Source organism: Antechinus flavipes, chromosome 6 (genome assembly GCF_016432865.1).
Source record: "Antechinus flavipes isolate AdamAnt ecotype Samford, QLD, Australia chromosome 6, AdamAnt_v2, whole genome shotgun sequence".
Lineage (NCBI taxonomy): Eukaryota > Metazoa > Chordata > Mammalia > Dasyuromorphia > Dasyuridae > Antechinus > Antechinus flavipes.
The window spans coordinates 199,040,578-199,059,082 of record NC_067403.1 but is presented as its reverse complement, the minus strand read 5'-3'; the positions used below and the strand labels follow the sequence as shown (position 1 = coordinate 199,059,082).

At 45.7% G+C, this 18,505-nt stretch overlaps 1 protein-coding gene across 2 annotated transcripts in view; it reads left to right on the top strand.

Moving 5' to 3' along the window:
- Window positions 1–18,505, top strand: part of FGFRL1 (fibroblast growth factor receptor like 1) — a 134,161-nt gene that overhangs the window by 101,887 nt on the left and 13,769 nt on the right. For both annotated transcript variants that reach the window (XM_051965966.1, XM_051965965.1), the window contains one exon: window positions 18,113–18,193. In XM_051965966.1, coding sequence (XP_051821926.1) covers window positions 18,113–18,193 — 81 coding nt within the window. The remainder of the gene's footprint in view (window positions 1–18,112; window positions 18,194–18,505) is intronic.

Here is an 18,505-nt window from a genome sequence, read left to right as displayed (position 1 = left end):
TCTTTCCAGCTTGGGAGAAATTGTGACTATATTTGGTGGTATATCCCCCAGGCTAAGTGACTTAGAAAGCGCTAACACCATTTCCTGTTCCTTAGAGCCCTGCTGAGCAAAGCAATTCAGTTACCAACTGAAGGTTTTACAAATGATTTGGGGTATAAGATTAATGGGTAATTAATTGGAGCAGAAGAGGAGAAACGGTCAGATTGAGATGTTTTAATTTCTAAAAATTTCTTTTGTGTGCTTGGGCCAGGTGTGAAGTTTTTTCCCAATCTGGGGGATGAGAAGGCTAAGGAGTGTGGTGGGCCTTGCCTTGAGAGCCTATGGGTCAGGCCTGGGCCAGCTGACTTTCTTGTTAGAGCCAGGGGGTGTGCGTAAATAGGAGCGATGTTTAGTGTCTGGTGTGTATGTGTGTCTATATGGGATGCTTTTGTGCATCTGTATGATATTACACATGGGCATAGCATTTGTGTTTCTATAAGGAGCATCTAAGTTTTTATCAAATTTTGGTATTTTTGTTTATGTGATATACTTGTATACTGCATAATAAAGGTGTCACACTTGGAGCCCGTGAGTCCCAAGCAGCTCACACAAGGCTCTAACCAGATTAAATACATTTGGGAAATGTTTAACAAAATGAAGAAAAATATAATACAACCTAGATAATGTTAATTTGGGGTTTTCTAATCAATATGTTGCCCTAAAGGATTCATTCTTATTTGACCCCATTGCTTTTTGGTATGTTTGTGTATGTAATATATGGATAAGTTTTACCTGTCTGTGATATAATTATACCACGGTGTGTCAGTGTACACTGTATGTCTAACAATCTTCAGTGCATCTGTGTATGTGGCATGTATTTATAGTTCAATGCATCTGTTCTACATGTGCTTAACATGTGTTTGTTATACATGTATTCCAAGTACTTGCACATGCATCGTGCTCTCTGTGTGTATCCATGTATAGATGCAGGTTCCCTTCTGTGGGTGTGATGTATAGGAATATGGTATCCTTATGTGATACATGTGTCCCTGTGTGTAGGTGATACTTATGTATATAATATAACTGTGTTTTATATATTAAGCTAGTAAACATTTATTGTCTTAGACTTTCGATACATAAAGTGTCTCTGTGTCTGTGCATAAAGTATCTTTTTTTGGCTCAGTGCATCTTTGTGCATAATAGTGTTTGTATTTGTTCTGTCTGTGTGTGTATATACATATATATATATATATATATATATATATATATATATATATATATATATATATATATATATATATATATAAAATATATCTGTGTGTCTCAAGCTTATGTTTGTGTGTGTGTGCAAGGAGAGTGATCCCAGCCCAGTTCTCTTTCCTCCTGGACGCTCTCCAAGACCTCTGCTCCTGGTTTTAGATGGGCTTGGTTTCTGCTAAAATCTGGGGAATGGAGGGGCTCAGCCCTCAGGGAGTCTCCTTAGTGGGAGCAGTTAGATGAGATTACTCCTTCCTAGGGAACCTCTTCAAGTAGGGATGGGGAAAAGCCTTGAGTGCAAGTCCCACATTTTACATATGTGGAAGCAGAGAGAAAGATGGCCATTTGCATCTCAAACTCAGTATGTCCCAAGGAGAGTTCATTATCTCTGCCCTTCCCTTCCTGATTTCCTTATTTCTGTTGAGTACCTCCCTTACACTTCTAGATTTGCTGGGGCTCATCTCAACTCTCCCCTCAGCCCAATTAATTGCTGAATCTTGATGAGTTTCCCTCAGGATATGATGGTAAATGTTTAACAACCATCTGATCATTAGCTTTTCTATTATTGGCTTCTCAAGTCTAGACAATCAACAAAATAACACGTTGAGCCTTGATTTATATCATTTGTAGATTTCTCAACCGCAGATGGTCACACTGAGTTAAATGGTGGAACTGGTTGCAGCAGGATGCATCTCACTTGCATCCAGAGCCGTCACCCAGTCAGGTCCTCAGCCCACCTCCCATGGACCACTGCAGTCACTTCTTTCTTGGTTTCCATTGCTGCATCCGTCCACCCCGATCCATCTCTCCATCTCTTCACCCCTCCATCCATCCATCTACTCATCTATCCCTCCACCTATCCACCCCTATCCATCCCTCCCCTCCCCCCTCCATCTATCCATCTCCCCACCCATCCACCCCACCCTCCATCCCCCCTTCCACATCTAAATTAAGTACACTTTCTTTGTTCTGCCCTCCCTTCCCCCACCTCACCCCCTAGTGGGTGGGAGGAGGGCTTGCTGAGGGGAATAGGATTTTAAGCGACTTCATGGTGGGGACTGGGGACAGTTTGCCTGCGATTAGCCGGGAGAAAGGAAAGAAACTTTTGTCCCAGTGAAAGGGAAAGCTTGTAGTTCATTAAGTGCCTGGGGATTAGTGGTATTGAGGGGCCAGGCTCTGTAAAGGTACTAGAGATGTCTGTGGGGGGCAGGGCAGGTCGGAGAGGGAAGGAGGTGCCCTCAGCGGGGAGGGGGCCGGGAACATCTTTCTTCCCATTCTCTGACTTGTGAGGGGAGGAATCTTTAAATGCTTCCCAGGGGTGGCCCCGGCTGGAGAGAGAGGGCTTCCCCTCCCCTTCGCCCCTAGGGCTGTATTTTTGTTTTCATGGGGGTGGAGCAGGGGACGTTGGGAGTGTGCCCTGCTGCCTTTGGGGCCGGGGTGGTATAGTTCCTGTACAGTCAGCATCCATCCAGGCTGGTGGGGGCTGGGACCTGGGGGGTTGGCTCAGGCTCCTGAATGGGGAGCCTGGGATTCAGGCCAGAGAAAGGAAATTCTCAAGAAGCAGCAAGTCCTCAGGGGTGGGAGCCGGGGAGGTTACAGAGCTGGAAACAATGTCCCCTTTCAGCCCCCCTCTGATGTTGCAGAGAACATTTGGTGTTCACCATGCTCTTGGGCCCAGGCTTCTGCTTAAAGGGCTCCAGGCTCAGGGAACCCCCTCCAGCCCCCCAGTCTAGGAGATAACAGGAGTGGTTTTGCTTCAGGGAGTGGGGGATGGACTGAGGAGAGGGTTTGGGTTAACCTGGCATTCAGGGCTTGCCAGAGTCTGCCTCTAGCCTTAGCCCCTCTTGCTCATAGACTCGGGAATACTCTGAAAGATAAAGCTGGAAGGAATCTTAAAGCCTAATGGTCTTATTTTACAGATAAGGAAATTGAGACCCAGACAGGTTACATATCTTGCTCAAAGTCAAGTTAGGAAGTAGCAGAACTGACATTTGATCCCAGGTCTTCCAGATCCAAACTCACAAATCTTTTACAGCAGTAGTAGTACATCCCATTCTCCCTTAGTGGAGGCGCGTTGGGGCTTAATGGAAGGCCCAGAAATTAGGAAGACTTACATCCTAGCTATGTGACCTCATGCAAGTGTCTTAAATTCTTTGAATCTCAATATCCTCATCTGCAAAATGGGGGTGTAAATAACTACAATGGCTCTGTCCCAAGGCTGCATGGAGGATTAAATAAGATGGTCCAGGAAAAGCACTCGATAAAATGGAAAGTGCTCTGTAAATGTCAGCTGCTGCCATTGTCCTGTGGCCAGTCCTAGATGCCTCCAAAGGTCTGAAGGGCCATCACAAGGAAGAGCAATTAGCTTGCCATGCTTGGGGTTTGGGGCAGGGAAAGCTGGGAGCAGTGGCGGACTGACAGGGAGGCAGTTTACTGGCTCTAAGGGAAGAGTTTCTCCTTGTTAGGATTGTCCCAAAGTGGAAGGAGCTGCCTTAGGAACTGGACAGTTCTCTATGTGGAGAGGACTTTGAGGAGACACAAGAGGATGTGTCATGGATGCTGTAGAGCGGGAATTCTCTTCTGGTACAACCTAAACTAAATGTCTGCTGAGGGCTCTTTGAGGTTCCAACCTTCCATCAGCACTTGAGCTTTCCCTTCTCCTGTATTACCTGTGCTACCCCTGCTCAGCTCAGATGATACCTCCTGGATGGGGGAGACACCAAATACATATTAAACATTACATTTAAGTATATAAGCAAAAATAGAAAGCAAGTAAATACTCAGAAGTACAAAGTTTAACACAGTGCAGTTTGGGAGGAAAGTCTAGCAATTTTTAGACCCCAAATGTTGGTTGAGATCATACCTACTGGCTAATACTTATGTTATGAATTTCAGCTATTCTAGCTAGTGGATGTTAAAATGTATTTCTAGCTCTTAAAGACCATAATTCATAATTCAGGAAGAGCCTCTCAATGGAGTTATTAGTTTTGAGAAAAGCAGTGTAGAGAGGTATGGGGTTTCAAGGCAGTTTTCCTCTCGGTGAAACTGAGCAGCTAAGTGCTCCTTCTGTACAGGACATCTTGGTTTCCAAGAGGCTCTCCAAGAACAACAGAGTTGTTTATGTTTCCAACACTTGCTATCTCGGGTTATGAGTTCCTAGCTCTTGGCCCCCCGAGTGATTCTGGGAGATACTGCCGGGAATTGGGGATAGGGGTACTCTGGGCACCATGACGCCACTTCCAACCTTCCTGTTTCCTGCTCTTGTCTCTTGTTAGGGCTTCTGCTTGTGTTTCTCTGGTCTGGCTGGGACCATGAGAGATATGCCTTCCCTGCTTTCTGGAGCTTTAGATTAGAAGGAGTTTAATCATTCACTCACTCCCTTGAATTCCATCATTCTTTGATTCATTCATGCACTCACTCCCCTGAAATTCCCTGGTTTTTGACCATTTCACTCGTTCAGTCTTCAAAATGAAGCAATAGGAACTGGTTCTGAAATTTCATTGGCAGGAAAATTCCCAGGTGAGTAAACCCTCTCTCCTGGGCAGCTCAGTTGTTTTTCTGAAACTTAAATTCGAAGTGAGTTGCTTAGAGGACTGAGAAGTTAAGTGACTGACCCAGTTATATGGTAAGAATGTCATAGACAGAACTCAATCCAATTCTTTCTAGCTTTGAGGCTGGTTCCACTTCCTCTTCTTCTTTTTGCCGCTTCTTTAATGTATGGAAACCAATTTTTTATTAAAGCTTTTTATTTTCAAAACATATGCATGGATAAGTTTTCAACATTTACCCTTGCAAAACCTTGTGTTCCAAAATTTGTCCCCTTTTCCTTACCCCTTCCCTTAGATGGCAAGTAGTCCGATATATGTCAAACATGGTAAAAAAAAATACGGAAAACCATATTGTGAATGAAAAAGTCAGCTGCTTCATTTAGTCATTTACCAAACAATAAAGCACCACTGGGCTAGACCTAAAGAAGACACAGAATGACTTTTCCTCATCTTTCTAGCTTCCTTTCCCCTCTTTCCCAACCACCAGATAGAAAAGTCATGAAAGCTGGCTTTTAAACATTTGAGAATCTCTTCTATGGAAGGTTCGTTCTTCTTGGCCCCAGAGCTAACAGTAACAGGTACAAGTATCCAAGGGGCAAATGGAGGCCTGATGTCAGCAAAATCTTCAGGCAATGATAGTTAACCCACAGGGGCTACTTGGGGTCTTCTCCTTAGATCTTCAAGGAAAGGGTAGATGATCCCTTGTTAGGATTGTTGGAGACAAGGAGTCCCAACTATGCTTGAATCTTTCTCTGATATGGGAATGGAGGACATGGCTTCTGAGATCTCTTCCAGCTCTGAGAGTCTGTGGCCATGCTGCTTTACTTTTTTTCCACTTTAAGTTATTTAGACTAAAATTTTAAATTAAAGCATTTTATTTTCAAAATGTATACAAGGATAATTTTTCAACATTGACCCTTACAAAATATTGTTTTCCAGATTTTCTCCTCCTTCATCTCACCCCCTCCTCTAGATGGCAAGTAATCCAATATATGTTAAACATATTAAAAGCACAAGAAAAATCAGATCAAAAAGGAAAAAAAAAGAAAGAAAACAACCTGTAAGTGAACAACAACAAAAAAAGTGAGCATGCTGTGTTGTGGTCCACACTCTATTCCCATGGTTCTTTCTCTGGGTGTGGATGGCTCTCTTCATCATTGAACAATTGGAACTGGTTTGAATCATTTCATTGTTGAAGAGAGCCACGGCCATCAGAATTGAACTGATCATCATATAATGTTGTTGTTACCATGTACAATGATCTCCTGGTTCTGCTCATTTCACTTACATGCTGCTTTTCCTAATAATATTGCTGTGTCTTGACTTTCCCTTCAACTGAGGTAGCAAAATATATATAGTAATTGAAATTTATTCTGGTTTTGACTTGTATCGAAATCCAGCCATTAGATGGGGTGTGTTTTTTATATATATTTATATCTATCTATCTATCTATCTATCTATCTATCTATCTATCTATCTATCTATCTCTGAATGTCCCTACCATGAAGTAGAATTGCTCTGGGAAATCCTCATGAAGATGGTGGTATTATCAGGGAATCGTCCTGAAGGCTGTGAGTCCTCTTGGCCAATATATGTGCACCTCCTTTGGAGAGAAGTCCTAGATGATCCTGGTGGCACAAAACTCTCTTTCCTTCCTTGCATGTGGTTTCAGATAGCAGACCATTAGATTTTAGATGGAGAAAGGGACCTTAAAGATCATGGAGTCTATGATGCTCCTCTTGCCTCCCCTTTTACAGATGGGAAGCAGCATGACTCAGTCAAATGGTGTCAAAGTGAAATAGAAACCGATTCCTGCCTGTGCATATTGACTTAGAAAGTCATAAATAAAAATTATATATGCTGAATGATATTTATTTATTTTGTTAAACATTTCCTAGTGATATTTTAAGAGCCCACTGGAGTTCGACAGCTCTTTGTATAACAAATAGCAAGATTTTTAGAAGTGAATTTTTGTAGATTTGAATTTGTAAGTCTGAATCGTTCTGAGCAGGATTTAGGGTTCTGATCCTGCTTCAGATACTACTGTGTTACATTGAGTCATACATTGAGGCCCCTTCTGTGGGCCTCAGTTTCTTCATCTGTAAGATGAAGGATGTGGACTCTGCCTCAGAAGCTCTTTCAACTCTAAGTCTGATTCTGTGATTCTGGAGTGAACTTGAGAGGGCAGACAATTTGTTTTGGATCACACAAATAGGAAATGATAGGGCAACCCAGTGGAAGGAAGGAAGCACAGTGTAGTGAAGGGAACACCGGATTTGTGGACAGCAGACGAGTATTCATCCAGTTGGGGGAAGATTGTGCTTGCCCACTGTTTTCTGCTCTGGCAAATGGAGAGAATAAATCCTGCCCTGCTCACGTTGAATCACAGAATGGCAGAGCAAGAGTGGGGACTTGCAAAGGGGAGACCCCTCATTTTGCCCTTGCCTTGCCCAAGGTCACTGAGATTAATGTGAGAGGAAGAGTCAGGGCTCCAGCCTGGTATCCTGACTCCCCCGATCACTTGGATCACGGCACCGTTCCTTGTCAAGAGCCCTGCTTCCTAACCAGGAAGGAAGTTGAATTTGTGGATAAGCTGGAAGCTTCCGGAGCATGGTAGAGAGTGGACGGGCCCCAGATTCAGCTCTGATTAAAGCCAAGGTTAGCTAATGTCTGAAGTCTCTGAGTGGGGCAGAGGGACAGTGATGGCATTTATAGAAAGCTGAGAGTTTAGTCTTCTTGATGGGGCTAGAAGTGCTGTGGTCTCTCTGCCTCTGTCTCTCTTTGTCTCTCTGTTTCTGTTTCTATTTATCTCTGTATCTTTCTGTCTTTCTGTTTGTCTCTTTGTATGTCTATCTCTCTATCTCTGTGTCTTTTTCTATCTCTATTTCTGTCTCTGTCTCTTTCTTTGTCCTATACCCTTTGAATCTTGGAGTTCTACCCTTCATCAAGTGCCTGATGTACCTGGGAGTGTCATGCTGGCTGTGTGTTTCACATGTCTGGTGAATATTCTCCCAGTGTGGAAACTCCCTCCATCTGCCACTGAAGATCACTTGGGCTTCGGCTTCTGTCTTTGAGAATTGTTAAAGTGGCCAGTAGCTTGTGGGACTTGAACCTTTTTTTTTTTTCCTGATGTGAAGGCTGGAATATAATTTATTCAGTATCATCCCACTTTATATTTTCCAGAGAACTTTCTTATTTGATTCCTCCCATTCCTAGTGAAGAAAGCCCTTGACACAAAGTCAAGAGACCTTGTTCCTAAACTGGCTTTACTTTTGTGACCTTGGGCCAATGATTTCCCTCTTAGGCTATCATTTTCCCATTTGTAAAGAGAGGGATGTTAGATTAAATGATTCTCAAATCTCATTCCAGGAAAAGCAGGGTTTATCGTATCCATTTGACAGAGAGGAGAAAATAGAGGATCCCATAGAAGGGAAGTAATGAAGATTGTGCCATAAGACCCAGTTCTTGACCCTGAATCCAATGTTCTTTTTAGCTGCTCCACTTGGAGAGATTTGTAGCTTAGTGTGAAAAAGCTTGGACTTAGAAGACTAAAGGACTTAGGGTTAAATGTTGACTAAGTATTAGCTCTATGATTTTGGGCAAGTCACTTTCCTGGGTTTGAGTTCCCTCTTCTTTGAAGTGAAGGGTTTGAGCTAGACAGTCTCTGGAGTCCCTTTCTGGAAACGAAGATTCCCGAGGTAGCCAAGAACCAATCCAGATTTCCTGATCCCTCTTCTGGGCCTCAGTACTCCCCAGCACTGGAGCCGCTTCTTGAACTTAAAAATGCCCTAAATCAGCTCTGTCAGGCTTTCTGTAGGCTCCACATCCACCCTCTGTCCCCTCCAGCCCCTCCAGACTCTCCAGATAACCAGCCTTGTAACATCTGTTCCCATCCCCTAAGTCCCAAGGTTAGGACCTAGATTGCTCATTCTACAGATTTCAAGCCTGTCCCCCTGTTAATGAGTAGTTAACGAGTAGTGTTTCTCCACCTTGGGCCAGGAAATGTTCCTCCACGCTGCCCTCTGACAGAAATCCATCCCCCTAATGACATCCGCCCAGAGACATCGTGTCTGGTGTTTTGACTTATTATATTCCAGAAGGTCAGGGGCCAAATTGTATCTAAACTTTTTATCTGGCCCTAGTGCTTTGCACCCAGTAGGTTCGGTGGAACAGGACTAGATGGCCACTGAGTGCCTTCCAACTCTGAAATTCCATGGCTGTGATTCTGTCTCTGTAGCTTCATCGTATTCTTCCTTATACACCGTAGGCAGGTCTGCTGTAGTATAGGGGGAGCTAAGTTGGGGTCAGGAGAACCTGAGTTTGAATCCCTACCCAGATCCTTATTAACTGTGTGATCCTGGGACAAGTCATTTTATTTCTGCCTCAATTTCCTCATCTACAAAATGGGAATGATAATAATAGCACCAACCTCCCAGGGTTATTTTGAAGATTAAATGTGTTTAAGGCATTTCACAAACCTTAAAGTACTGGGTGAATGCTACTATTATTACTGGGGTAGGAAGCCAGCCAATGGCCCACCATGTGTGAGAGCTCCCTTACAAGGGAGGTTCCAGGAGGTATCTCTTTCCTCTCTTTTCCTTCCCTCCTGGGCCTTTTTTTTTTTTTTTGGAGGTGGGGAGATGGTATGGAAAGACTGTCCTGTGAGCTCCCAATCAGCCGGGCCCAGCCCGGCCCAGCCCAGCTGGGGATGGGTTTCAAAGGGAAAGTTGACCAGCTGGTATGTGAGCCATGTTAATTCAGTGAAGCCGCTCTGTTCTCTTGATGTTGGTTAAAGTTACGCCCGGCAGCTGTAGGGGAGAATGTGCCTGGGAAATTTGAGGAGGGGCCCTCAGACCTCGTTCTCGTGCTGCCATCCTGCTGACCCCCATAAATCTCATGTTTGAGGAGGCACAGGCAGCGGCACCCCCTCCTGTGGTGGGGGGAGGAGGGGAGCAAGGAGGGCCCGAAGGTCTAGGAGAAGGAGCCTGGACCCCTGGTTCTCATCTCAGCTCTTCTGTGGAGACTCATTGCACCGCCTTTGGCTTGCGTCGCCTTCTCTAGAACTGTGCAGCTTTAAGAAGCAGAAGGATTTGGTTTTAGTGTATCAGAGAGAATGGGGTGGGCGCTCACCATTGAAGATGAGGGAGAAGTGAGATTGGTAGAGACTAATCTTCATGAGCCTCCAAAGGAATCTTCTTCCTTCCCTTCCCTTCTCTCTCCTCTCTTCTCTCCTTCCCTTTCTCTTTCCCTCTCTTCTCCTCTATTTCCCCCTCCCCTTCACTCTCCTTCCTCCCCCTTTCCCGTTCTCTCCTCCTCTCTCTTCTTCTCCCTTCCTTTCCTCTCCTCTCTTCTCTTCATTGCAGCTAAAAGGACTTTTAGCCATTGCTTCCATCCGACTCGGCTCTGAGTTTCACAAGTCTTGAATGTCCAGCCACCGAACTTCCAGCCCCCCTCCCTGCCCTTATGCTGATTCCTAGATCCATTTCCAGGCCCCAAGAAGCTCCACGCTCAGCCACTGCCTCTCCTTGCAGATGTCCTCCCCACATCTGGAGGGCGTACAGTCGCCTCTAACTCCCAGGTCTCCCCGTAGGCGTGTCCTGGCGTTTCCCAAGCCAGCCTCCCCTGCAGTAATGACCCCTAGGCACTGGGTCCTGCTCGGGACCTAGAGGATGGCAGCAGATTCGAATGCCAAGGTACGCTGTCTGGGGGATTCAGAAGAAATTGAAGCAGCTAGAGCGCCCATGTTCCCAAAGCTCTCTGAAAGCTTGGCAGAGGTGGGGGGGTTGCCAGGTAGTGGAGTACTCAGAATACACAACATTTATCAACTAAGTTCACCATGGGGGTGGTTTGTGGCACCCCAAAACAGTTACCATAGTAACATCAAAGCTCCCTGATCACAGATTACCAAAACAGACATGGGATTAATGGAAAAGTTTGAATTTTTCAGGAATAACCACAATGTGACCCAGAGATACGATGTGAGCACACGCTGTTGAAAAAACGGTGCCGATAGACTTGCTCATCAAAGGGTTGCCATAAACCTTCAATTTGTAAAAACAACAACAGAAAAAGCAATCTGTGAAGCACAATAAAGTAGGAAATGCAATAAAATGAGATGTGCCTGAGGGGTGTTTGTGAGAGAGACAGAGACATGTACACTGAGAGAAATACACAGAGACAGACACACAGAGAGAGAAGCAGAGAGAGAGAAAAAAAGAGAGAGGAAGAAAGGGGGAGAGAGAGAAAAAGAGAGAGGGGGGGAAGAAAGGGGGAGAGAGAGAGAGAGAAAGAAAGAGAGAGGAAGAAAGGGGGAGAGAGAGAGGGGGGGGGAGAGAGAGAGAGAGAAAGGGGGAGAGAGAGAAAGCTGGGTAGATGGATAAATAGATGGATAGATGGATGAACAAACATGTAGATAAATAGATAGATAGATAGATAGATAGATAGATAGATAGATAGATAATACTAAACACTTCAATCCAAGAAAAGAGGGTGGTTGTAGCTGGTGGAATCAGAAAAGGTTCCATGGAGAAGATGAGCTTGAGAAGTATTCTGAGTATGAAGAGGAATGTATTCCAGGTATGGAGGAGAACCAGGACAAAAGCTCTCATCAATATAGAATGTTGTGCGCTCATGAGAATAAGGTTAGTTTGGCTGGCTCAATGATGAAATTATAAATTGGAATATTATGTATATATATAAGAGAGAAAATATGTATACATATATAAATACGAACATGTTAGGAGAGCTCCTTTCTTCCTAGAGGTCTTCAGATGAAGACTCGCTGACTATTTATGATTGCATTGGATGTAGATTGGTTTGTAGGTACTTAAGTCTTAAATAGGAAATTCCATGATTTTTGTGGGTTGGAGTAATGAGGAACCTAGATATAAATCTTACTTCCGCTGTTTACTTGTCTTTGAGACTGGGGACAAGTCATTTAACATTCCTAAATCTCAATTTCCTCATCTGTTAAATGGGGGTAAACAATACAGGACCTAACTCATAGACTTGTAAAACTCTGTAAAGTTGGCAGTTTCAAAACACTATATAAATATTAGTTATTTTTTCCAAAAAGTTTGACAGATAATTTTCTTTAAAAATTTTTTTCCTTTTATTACAGCTTAAAAATCAACAAACAAGAACGTTTTTATATACAAAGAAGGGGGAAAGAGAGGATTGTATATGAAACTGAACTTCTGTTATGTCTAAGTTTTTAAAGTGTATATTTAATTTAACACAGTAGTAGCAAGACTCATCATGGTGTAGTGCAGAGATGTCAAACTCAAGTAGAAATGGAGGCCACTAAATTATATATCAGAATCCCTGCAAGTTGTATATTGACTTAGAAAGCCATATGTGAACATTATCTAGGTTTTATTGTGTTTTTATCTGTCTTATTAAATGTTTCCCAATTACATTTTAATGTGGTTCGAGTGGCACTCGAATGTTGTTAGCTTCACGGGCCCCATGTTTGATGCTTTTGGTGTAAAGGACACGGTTGGTCTTTGAGTTAAAAGTCCATCAACCAGCAAATATTTCTTATGCGCCTTCTGTATGCTGAGCACTGAGTTAGGCTTTAGGAATATAAGTCGATGAACCAATCCCTACTCTTGAGTTTACATTCTAATGGTGGGACAAGTATATACAGCCAGTCCCGACTGGTGCAAATAATGAGTCTCTCTTGGGATGGAAAATGCCATTCACATCCTCCAGAGGGAGAACTGTGGAGCCTGAATATAAATTGAAGCAAAGTATTTTCATTGTTTTTTGTTTGTTTTCTTTCTCAATTTTTTCCTTTTGCTCTGATTTTTCTTGCACAACTTGACCAATATGGAAATATGTTTAAAACAATTGTACATATATAACCTATATCAGATTACGTGCTGCCTTGGGGAGGGGGAAGGGAAGGGAAGGAAGGAGAAAAATTCGGAATACAAAGTCTTACAAAAATCAATGTTAAAAATTATCTTTACATGTACTTGGAAAAATAAAATACTATTGATAAAAAAATAAATGAGTTTCCTTAAACAGTTGCATTATTCGAATTGGCGTTTTATCTTTCCATTGGCTGGAATCAATGGCCATATTTAATATATTTATAACTTTGGTGCAAATTCAAATACATATGATCACTTCATGATATTGATTAGGACTTAGCTGTATGTAGATATAGATGATCCATAATCTCAGTGCAGGTTGACTAACCTAAATAGGTATAAATAACTTAAAACTACACTGAGATTTTTTTCCAGATGCCCATGTTGCATTTCTATAAATGGAATAAATACAAGTAGATAAAAATAGCCAAATGCAAGGTAGTTTAGGGGAGTACCTGCTCTACTGGTTGGGGGAATCAAGAAAGGCTTCTTGAGAAGGATGATGCTTGAATGGCTCTTAAAGGAAGGGGAGGGATTCTCTGAGACATGTAGAGATGAGGTGGGCTCCAGATATGTGGGAAATCCAGGATAAAGACACAAAGAGAGATAGGAAAGTGCATGATCATGCCTGTTTGCCTGTGTCCCTGGGTGATGCTTTTAGACTTAGTGCTCTGGACAATTCTAGAAGTGACTGAGAATGTGCCCATGTAAGGAAACCATCATTCCTGTTCCTATTTCCATCCTACTCTCAGGAATATTGCCTTGAGGAGGAGGGAAGGCTTTGGGAAGAGTGGCAACAGGGATGGACTTTGAAAGGATTTTATCAACATAGATAAGGAGCTGAGTGCCTTCCAGACATGGAATTAATCCATAGAAATGCCCAATGGCATAAGGACAAGATTACACAACAGCCAGAAATCCAGATTGACTGGATACTACCAGTACTGGCACTAGATATTGCTAGCACGAAGACTAGGTACTTTTAGCACTGCTACTGACATTTATACAGGGTTTGTTTTTTAGTTTATGGTCATTATTTCATTTTAGTCTCATCTCAGCCTTATGGGGCAGGTCCTACAGGTGTTTTACCAAACATTTTACAAGTGAAAAAACTGAGGGTTAGAGAGATTAAGGTCGCTAGATAATGTAGTACCCAAAGCCCTGGGTCTGGATCCTGTAAGATCTGAGAAATCTGGTTTTAGTTTTTATTACTTACGTGATCTTTGGCAAGTCACTTGACCTCTGCCTGCCTTAATTTCCTCTTCTGTAAAATGGGGATAACAATGTTGGCTGTCTCCTAGGGTGACTGTGAGAAATGACGGGTATTTGTAAAGTGCTTTGCAAACCTTGAAAATCCTTCCATCAAACAAGCATATAAATTTATTTATTTAAATACAGATATTTATTATAACTGACACCTGGTGTGCATCAGTTATCAGGCTGGGCATTTGAGATATAAGGTCAAAGAAACAATCCCTACTTGTAAGTCACTGTAAGTAAGTCACTGCCAGTAAGATCCACCATTAGAATATAACTTCTTACAAGTAGGGATTGTAAGAAGTTATATTCTAATGGTGGATCTTACTGGCAGTGACGATGATGATGGTGGTGATGATGGTGATGGTCACGGTCATGGTCATGGTCATGGTTTGGGGAGGATATGACTTAATCTTTGCCATGTAACTAATAAATATCAGCAGGGGGATTTGAAGAGAGTTCCTGCTGGTTCCCAGGTCAGGGCTTTACACTGCCTTTCGTGAGTATGACCCGTAGGGAAGAAAATTACGGAGGGAGCTGGCGTTCCATGGAGAAAGCTTCGCAAGCCCGCCTAAAGAACTGTGGAAAGTTTTGGAGTGAGGTTGTGACACAGGAAGGTCTGAGCTTTAGGGATTTCCCTTTGGGCAATTGGGTGAGAAGATAGATGGCGAGGGGAGGGACTGGAGACAGGGAGATCAGTTAAAGCTGTTGGGACAATCAGGGCAAGAGTCCTGTGGGGGACCAGGAGAAAAGAGGGGGAGGAATGAGCCACGCAGGAATGTGGGCCATTAAGTTCTCCCTCTCAGGAACCCCTAAGGTGACGGTGTGTCAGAGCAGGAAGGAGGGATCTCGAGCTCTGCAGGGGACGTCCGTGTCTTCTGCTTCGTGGAGCTTTGGGAGCATGTCGCACCAAAAGTGGTCTGTGGTCTTTCCATGTTCAGCTCTTTCTCACGCTGAAGAACTTTGGGCTGGGCAGGGCCCCTGGATTCGCTCCTCAGTTGTCTCGTTCTCCAGATGAGGAAACTAGGATTTAGGAAACTGAAGAGACCTGGGTAGTGAGATGGCATCCAAAGCCAGGCTTCCGGCCCTAGTGCTAGGTAGCCCTCGAGTAGAAGAGCCCCGGGGGTGACTGACAGCCGGCGCTTTCCCAGGGGAATCTCCAGGGTCAATCAGACTGGACACAGAGAAGCTAATTAACATGTCTGAGGTCACACAGCTACCAAGCAGCTCAGGGGGGATTTGGGGCCTGAATTTTTTGGTCCCAGGCTCAATGATCTCTTGGCTAGGAAATGTGCTGACAGGGCAGGAGTGTGTGTCTGTCTGTTTCTCTCTCTCTCTCTCTTTGTGTCTGTGTCTGTGTCTCTGTCTCTCTGTGTGTCTCTCTTTGTGTCTCTGTGTGTCTGTCTGTGTACCTCTCAGTATGTCTATGTCTCTGTGTCTTTCTCTATGTCTGTGTCTCTGTGTCTCTCTATGTCTCTGTCTTTCTCCATCTCTCTCTGTGTCTTTCTCTATGTCTGTGTCTTTCTGTGTCTCTCTCTGTCTCTATTTCTCTCTCGATCTCTCTCTGTGTCTCTGTATCTCTCTCTCCATCTCTCTCTGTGTCTCTGTGTCTCTCTCTCCATCTCTCTGTGTCTCTGTATCTCCATCTCTCTCTGTGTCTCTGTATCTCTCCATCTCTCTCTGTGTCTCTGTATCTCCATCTCTCTCTGTGTCTCTGTATCTCTCCATCTCTCTCTGTGTCTCTGTATCTCCATCTCTCTCTGTGTCTCTGTATCTCCATCTCTCTCTGTGTCTCTTTTATCTCTCTTTCCATCTCTCTCTGTATCTCTCTCTCCATCTCTCTCTGTATCTCTGTATCTCTCCATCTCTCTCTGTGTCTCTGTATCTCTCCATCTCTCTCTGTGTCTCTGTATCTCTCCATCTCTCTCTGTATCTCTCTTTCCATCTCTCTCTGTGTCTCTGTATCTCTCTCTCCATCTCTCTCTGTATCTCTGTATCTCTCCATCTCTCTCTGTGTCTCTGTATCTCCATCTCTCTCTGTGTCTCTGTATCTCCATCTCTCTCTGTGTCTCTGTATCTCTCCATCTCTCTCTGTGTCTCTGTATCTCCATCTCTCTGTGTCTCTGTATCTCTCTTTCCATCTCTCTCTGTATCTCTCTCTCCATCTCTCTCTGTGTCTCTGTATCTCTCCATCTCTCTCTGTGTCTCTGTATCCTTCATCTCTCTGTGTCTCTATCTTCATCTCTCTGTGTCTCTGTATCTCCATCTCTCTCTGTATCTCTCTCTCCCCATCTCTCTCTGTGTCTCTGTATCTCCATCTCTCTCTGTGTCTCTGTATCTCCATCTCTCTCTGTGTCTCTGTATCTCCATCTCTCTCTGTGTCTCTGTATCTCCATCTCTCTCTGTGTCTCTGTATCTCCATCTCTCTCTGTATCTCTCTCTCCCCATCTCTCTCTGTCTCTGTATCTCTCCATCTCTCTGTGTCTGTATCTCCATCTCTCTGTGTGTCTCTGTATCTCCATCTCTCTCTGTGTCTCTGTATCTCCATCTCTCTCTGTGTCTCTGTGTCTCTGTATCTCTCTCCCCATCTCTCTCTGTGTCTCTGTATCTCCATCTCTCTCTGTGTCTCTGTGTCTCTGTATCTCTCTCTCCATCTCTCTCTGTGTCTCTGTATCTCCATCTCTCTCTCCCCATCTCTCTCTGTGTCTCTGTATCTCTCCATCTCTCTCTGTGTCTCTGTATCTCCATCTCTCTCTGTGTCTCTGTGTCTCTGTATTTCTCTCTCCATCTCTCTCTGTGTCTCTGTGTGTGGTGGGGCCCCAGGGAGCCGGTCGCGGAGCCCCTCCGGTCTCCAGATGTGCTGCTTAGCTGCTCCCCTCCGACGGCTGTTTGTGCTCGGACTTGCCGACCTTTCATTGTTTGAGGCCCGATGAGATCAAAGCCGCCCCGGCTAAACAGGCCTCTGTTTGTGCAGTGCACCCCCTTCTCCCTGCCCCCCAACTCCTGCAATCTCTCAGCACGGTGTTTACCCGGGAGTCCCGGCCCGGACGGCCCTCCTCGCCCTGCTCTGCCGGAGCGGCTGCGTCAGGGAAGGCCCGTAGGTAACTCCGAGGCCGCCTCTTCAAAGGCTGGGGGGGTTGTGGCGGGCGGCGGCTCACATCAGAGGCCTGGCCACGGGCCAGGGGGCCCCGGAGTGAGTGCCAGGCAGTTGGTGCGTGTGAGGGAGGAAGGGGAAGGAGGGTGGGGCGGCCGGGCGGGGGGGGCCGGGCTGGGGGGCGGCCGCGGACAGATGGATGGACAGACTGCCGTGTGCCCTCGGAGGGCGGGGCGCGGGCCTTTGTTCTGCCCGCTCCGATGAGGGCTGTTTGTTTGCTCAGGGACTTGGAGATGCCCTCTCTGGGCGGCTGCCGAGCTTCGGCCTGACACCCGGGGGCCACATGAAGGGCTCCGAGGGGCTGTGGGATAGGTCACGGCACCAGGGTCAGACCCATTGTATAGATGGGGGAGCCGAAGCCCCAAGGGGTAGGCGACCTCTTCTGCCTTAGAATTAGATCCCAGAAACAAACTAAATGATGCCCCCAAATCCCCGCTCTCTCCCAGGAATGTAGTTCTAAAAGTTCTCAAGGCCCTGCCCTCGGCTCCAAACTTTCTGGAGCTCTCTGCGGAGAAACCCCAGCCTCCTCAGGCCGGCCCTCCAGGCCCCTGTGGGCGATCCGGAGCCGCCTGTGACTTTCCCTAGGCCTAGCTGTCCTTCAGGGCTCCCCTCACGGCCCACGGCTTCCGAGGGGCCCTTCTCCACCCAGCGCGCACAACAGCCCCCCTCCCATAGGCTGCTCAGGGTTTCTCCAAGGGCACTTTCCTCACCTGGGTCCCTGGGAATGAGGTAACACTAGCTTGCTTTATTGAGGGGACTTCGGACTGAGAGTGAGGAAGGGACCTCGCAGGCTCACACGGCCGGTCTGCATTTCAACTAGAACTTGGTCATGGAGCTCCGGGACACGGTCCTGGTCAGCCCTAGCGGGGGAAGAGCTCTGCAGGCTTGTCCCTCTGGGGGCAGGGGGGCTGCGGCTGCTCTTCCACTGCCCGCCCAGGCTGGGAGCTCCTGGGGACCCAGAACGGCCCCAGGGAAGGCCGGGTGATGGCCAGGAGCTGTCCCCTCCCCCGCCACTCAGCCCCCCCTGTCTGTCTCCACAGATGATGTCACCGTGGGGAAGGAGAACCCCGGACCCGAAGGCTCCAATGGTGAACAGGAGGACGCATCCGGCAAACAGTGGGGTAAAAACTCGGGATGTGGCGCGGTCTCGGCTCCCTTACTGTGAGAGCTCTGCAGGAGAGCAGTGCCGGGGGTCCTGCTGCTCTGGGGGGAGGACAGCGTTCAGCTCTGGTTTGGGGAAGGACCTCCACCAACTGGAGGGGCCAGAAGGCAAGGCAGCTGGAGGCCATGTCATATGAGCATCAGCTGAAGACCTGGGAATATTTATCCCAGAGAAGACTTGGGAGGGTCATGATAGCTATCTTTAGCTAAAGGGCAGTCTTGCAGAGGGACGGCTACTTAAGTGGTGGAATGGGAGGGGAACTAGAAAGAAG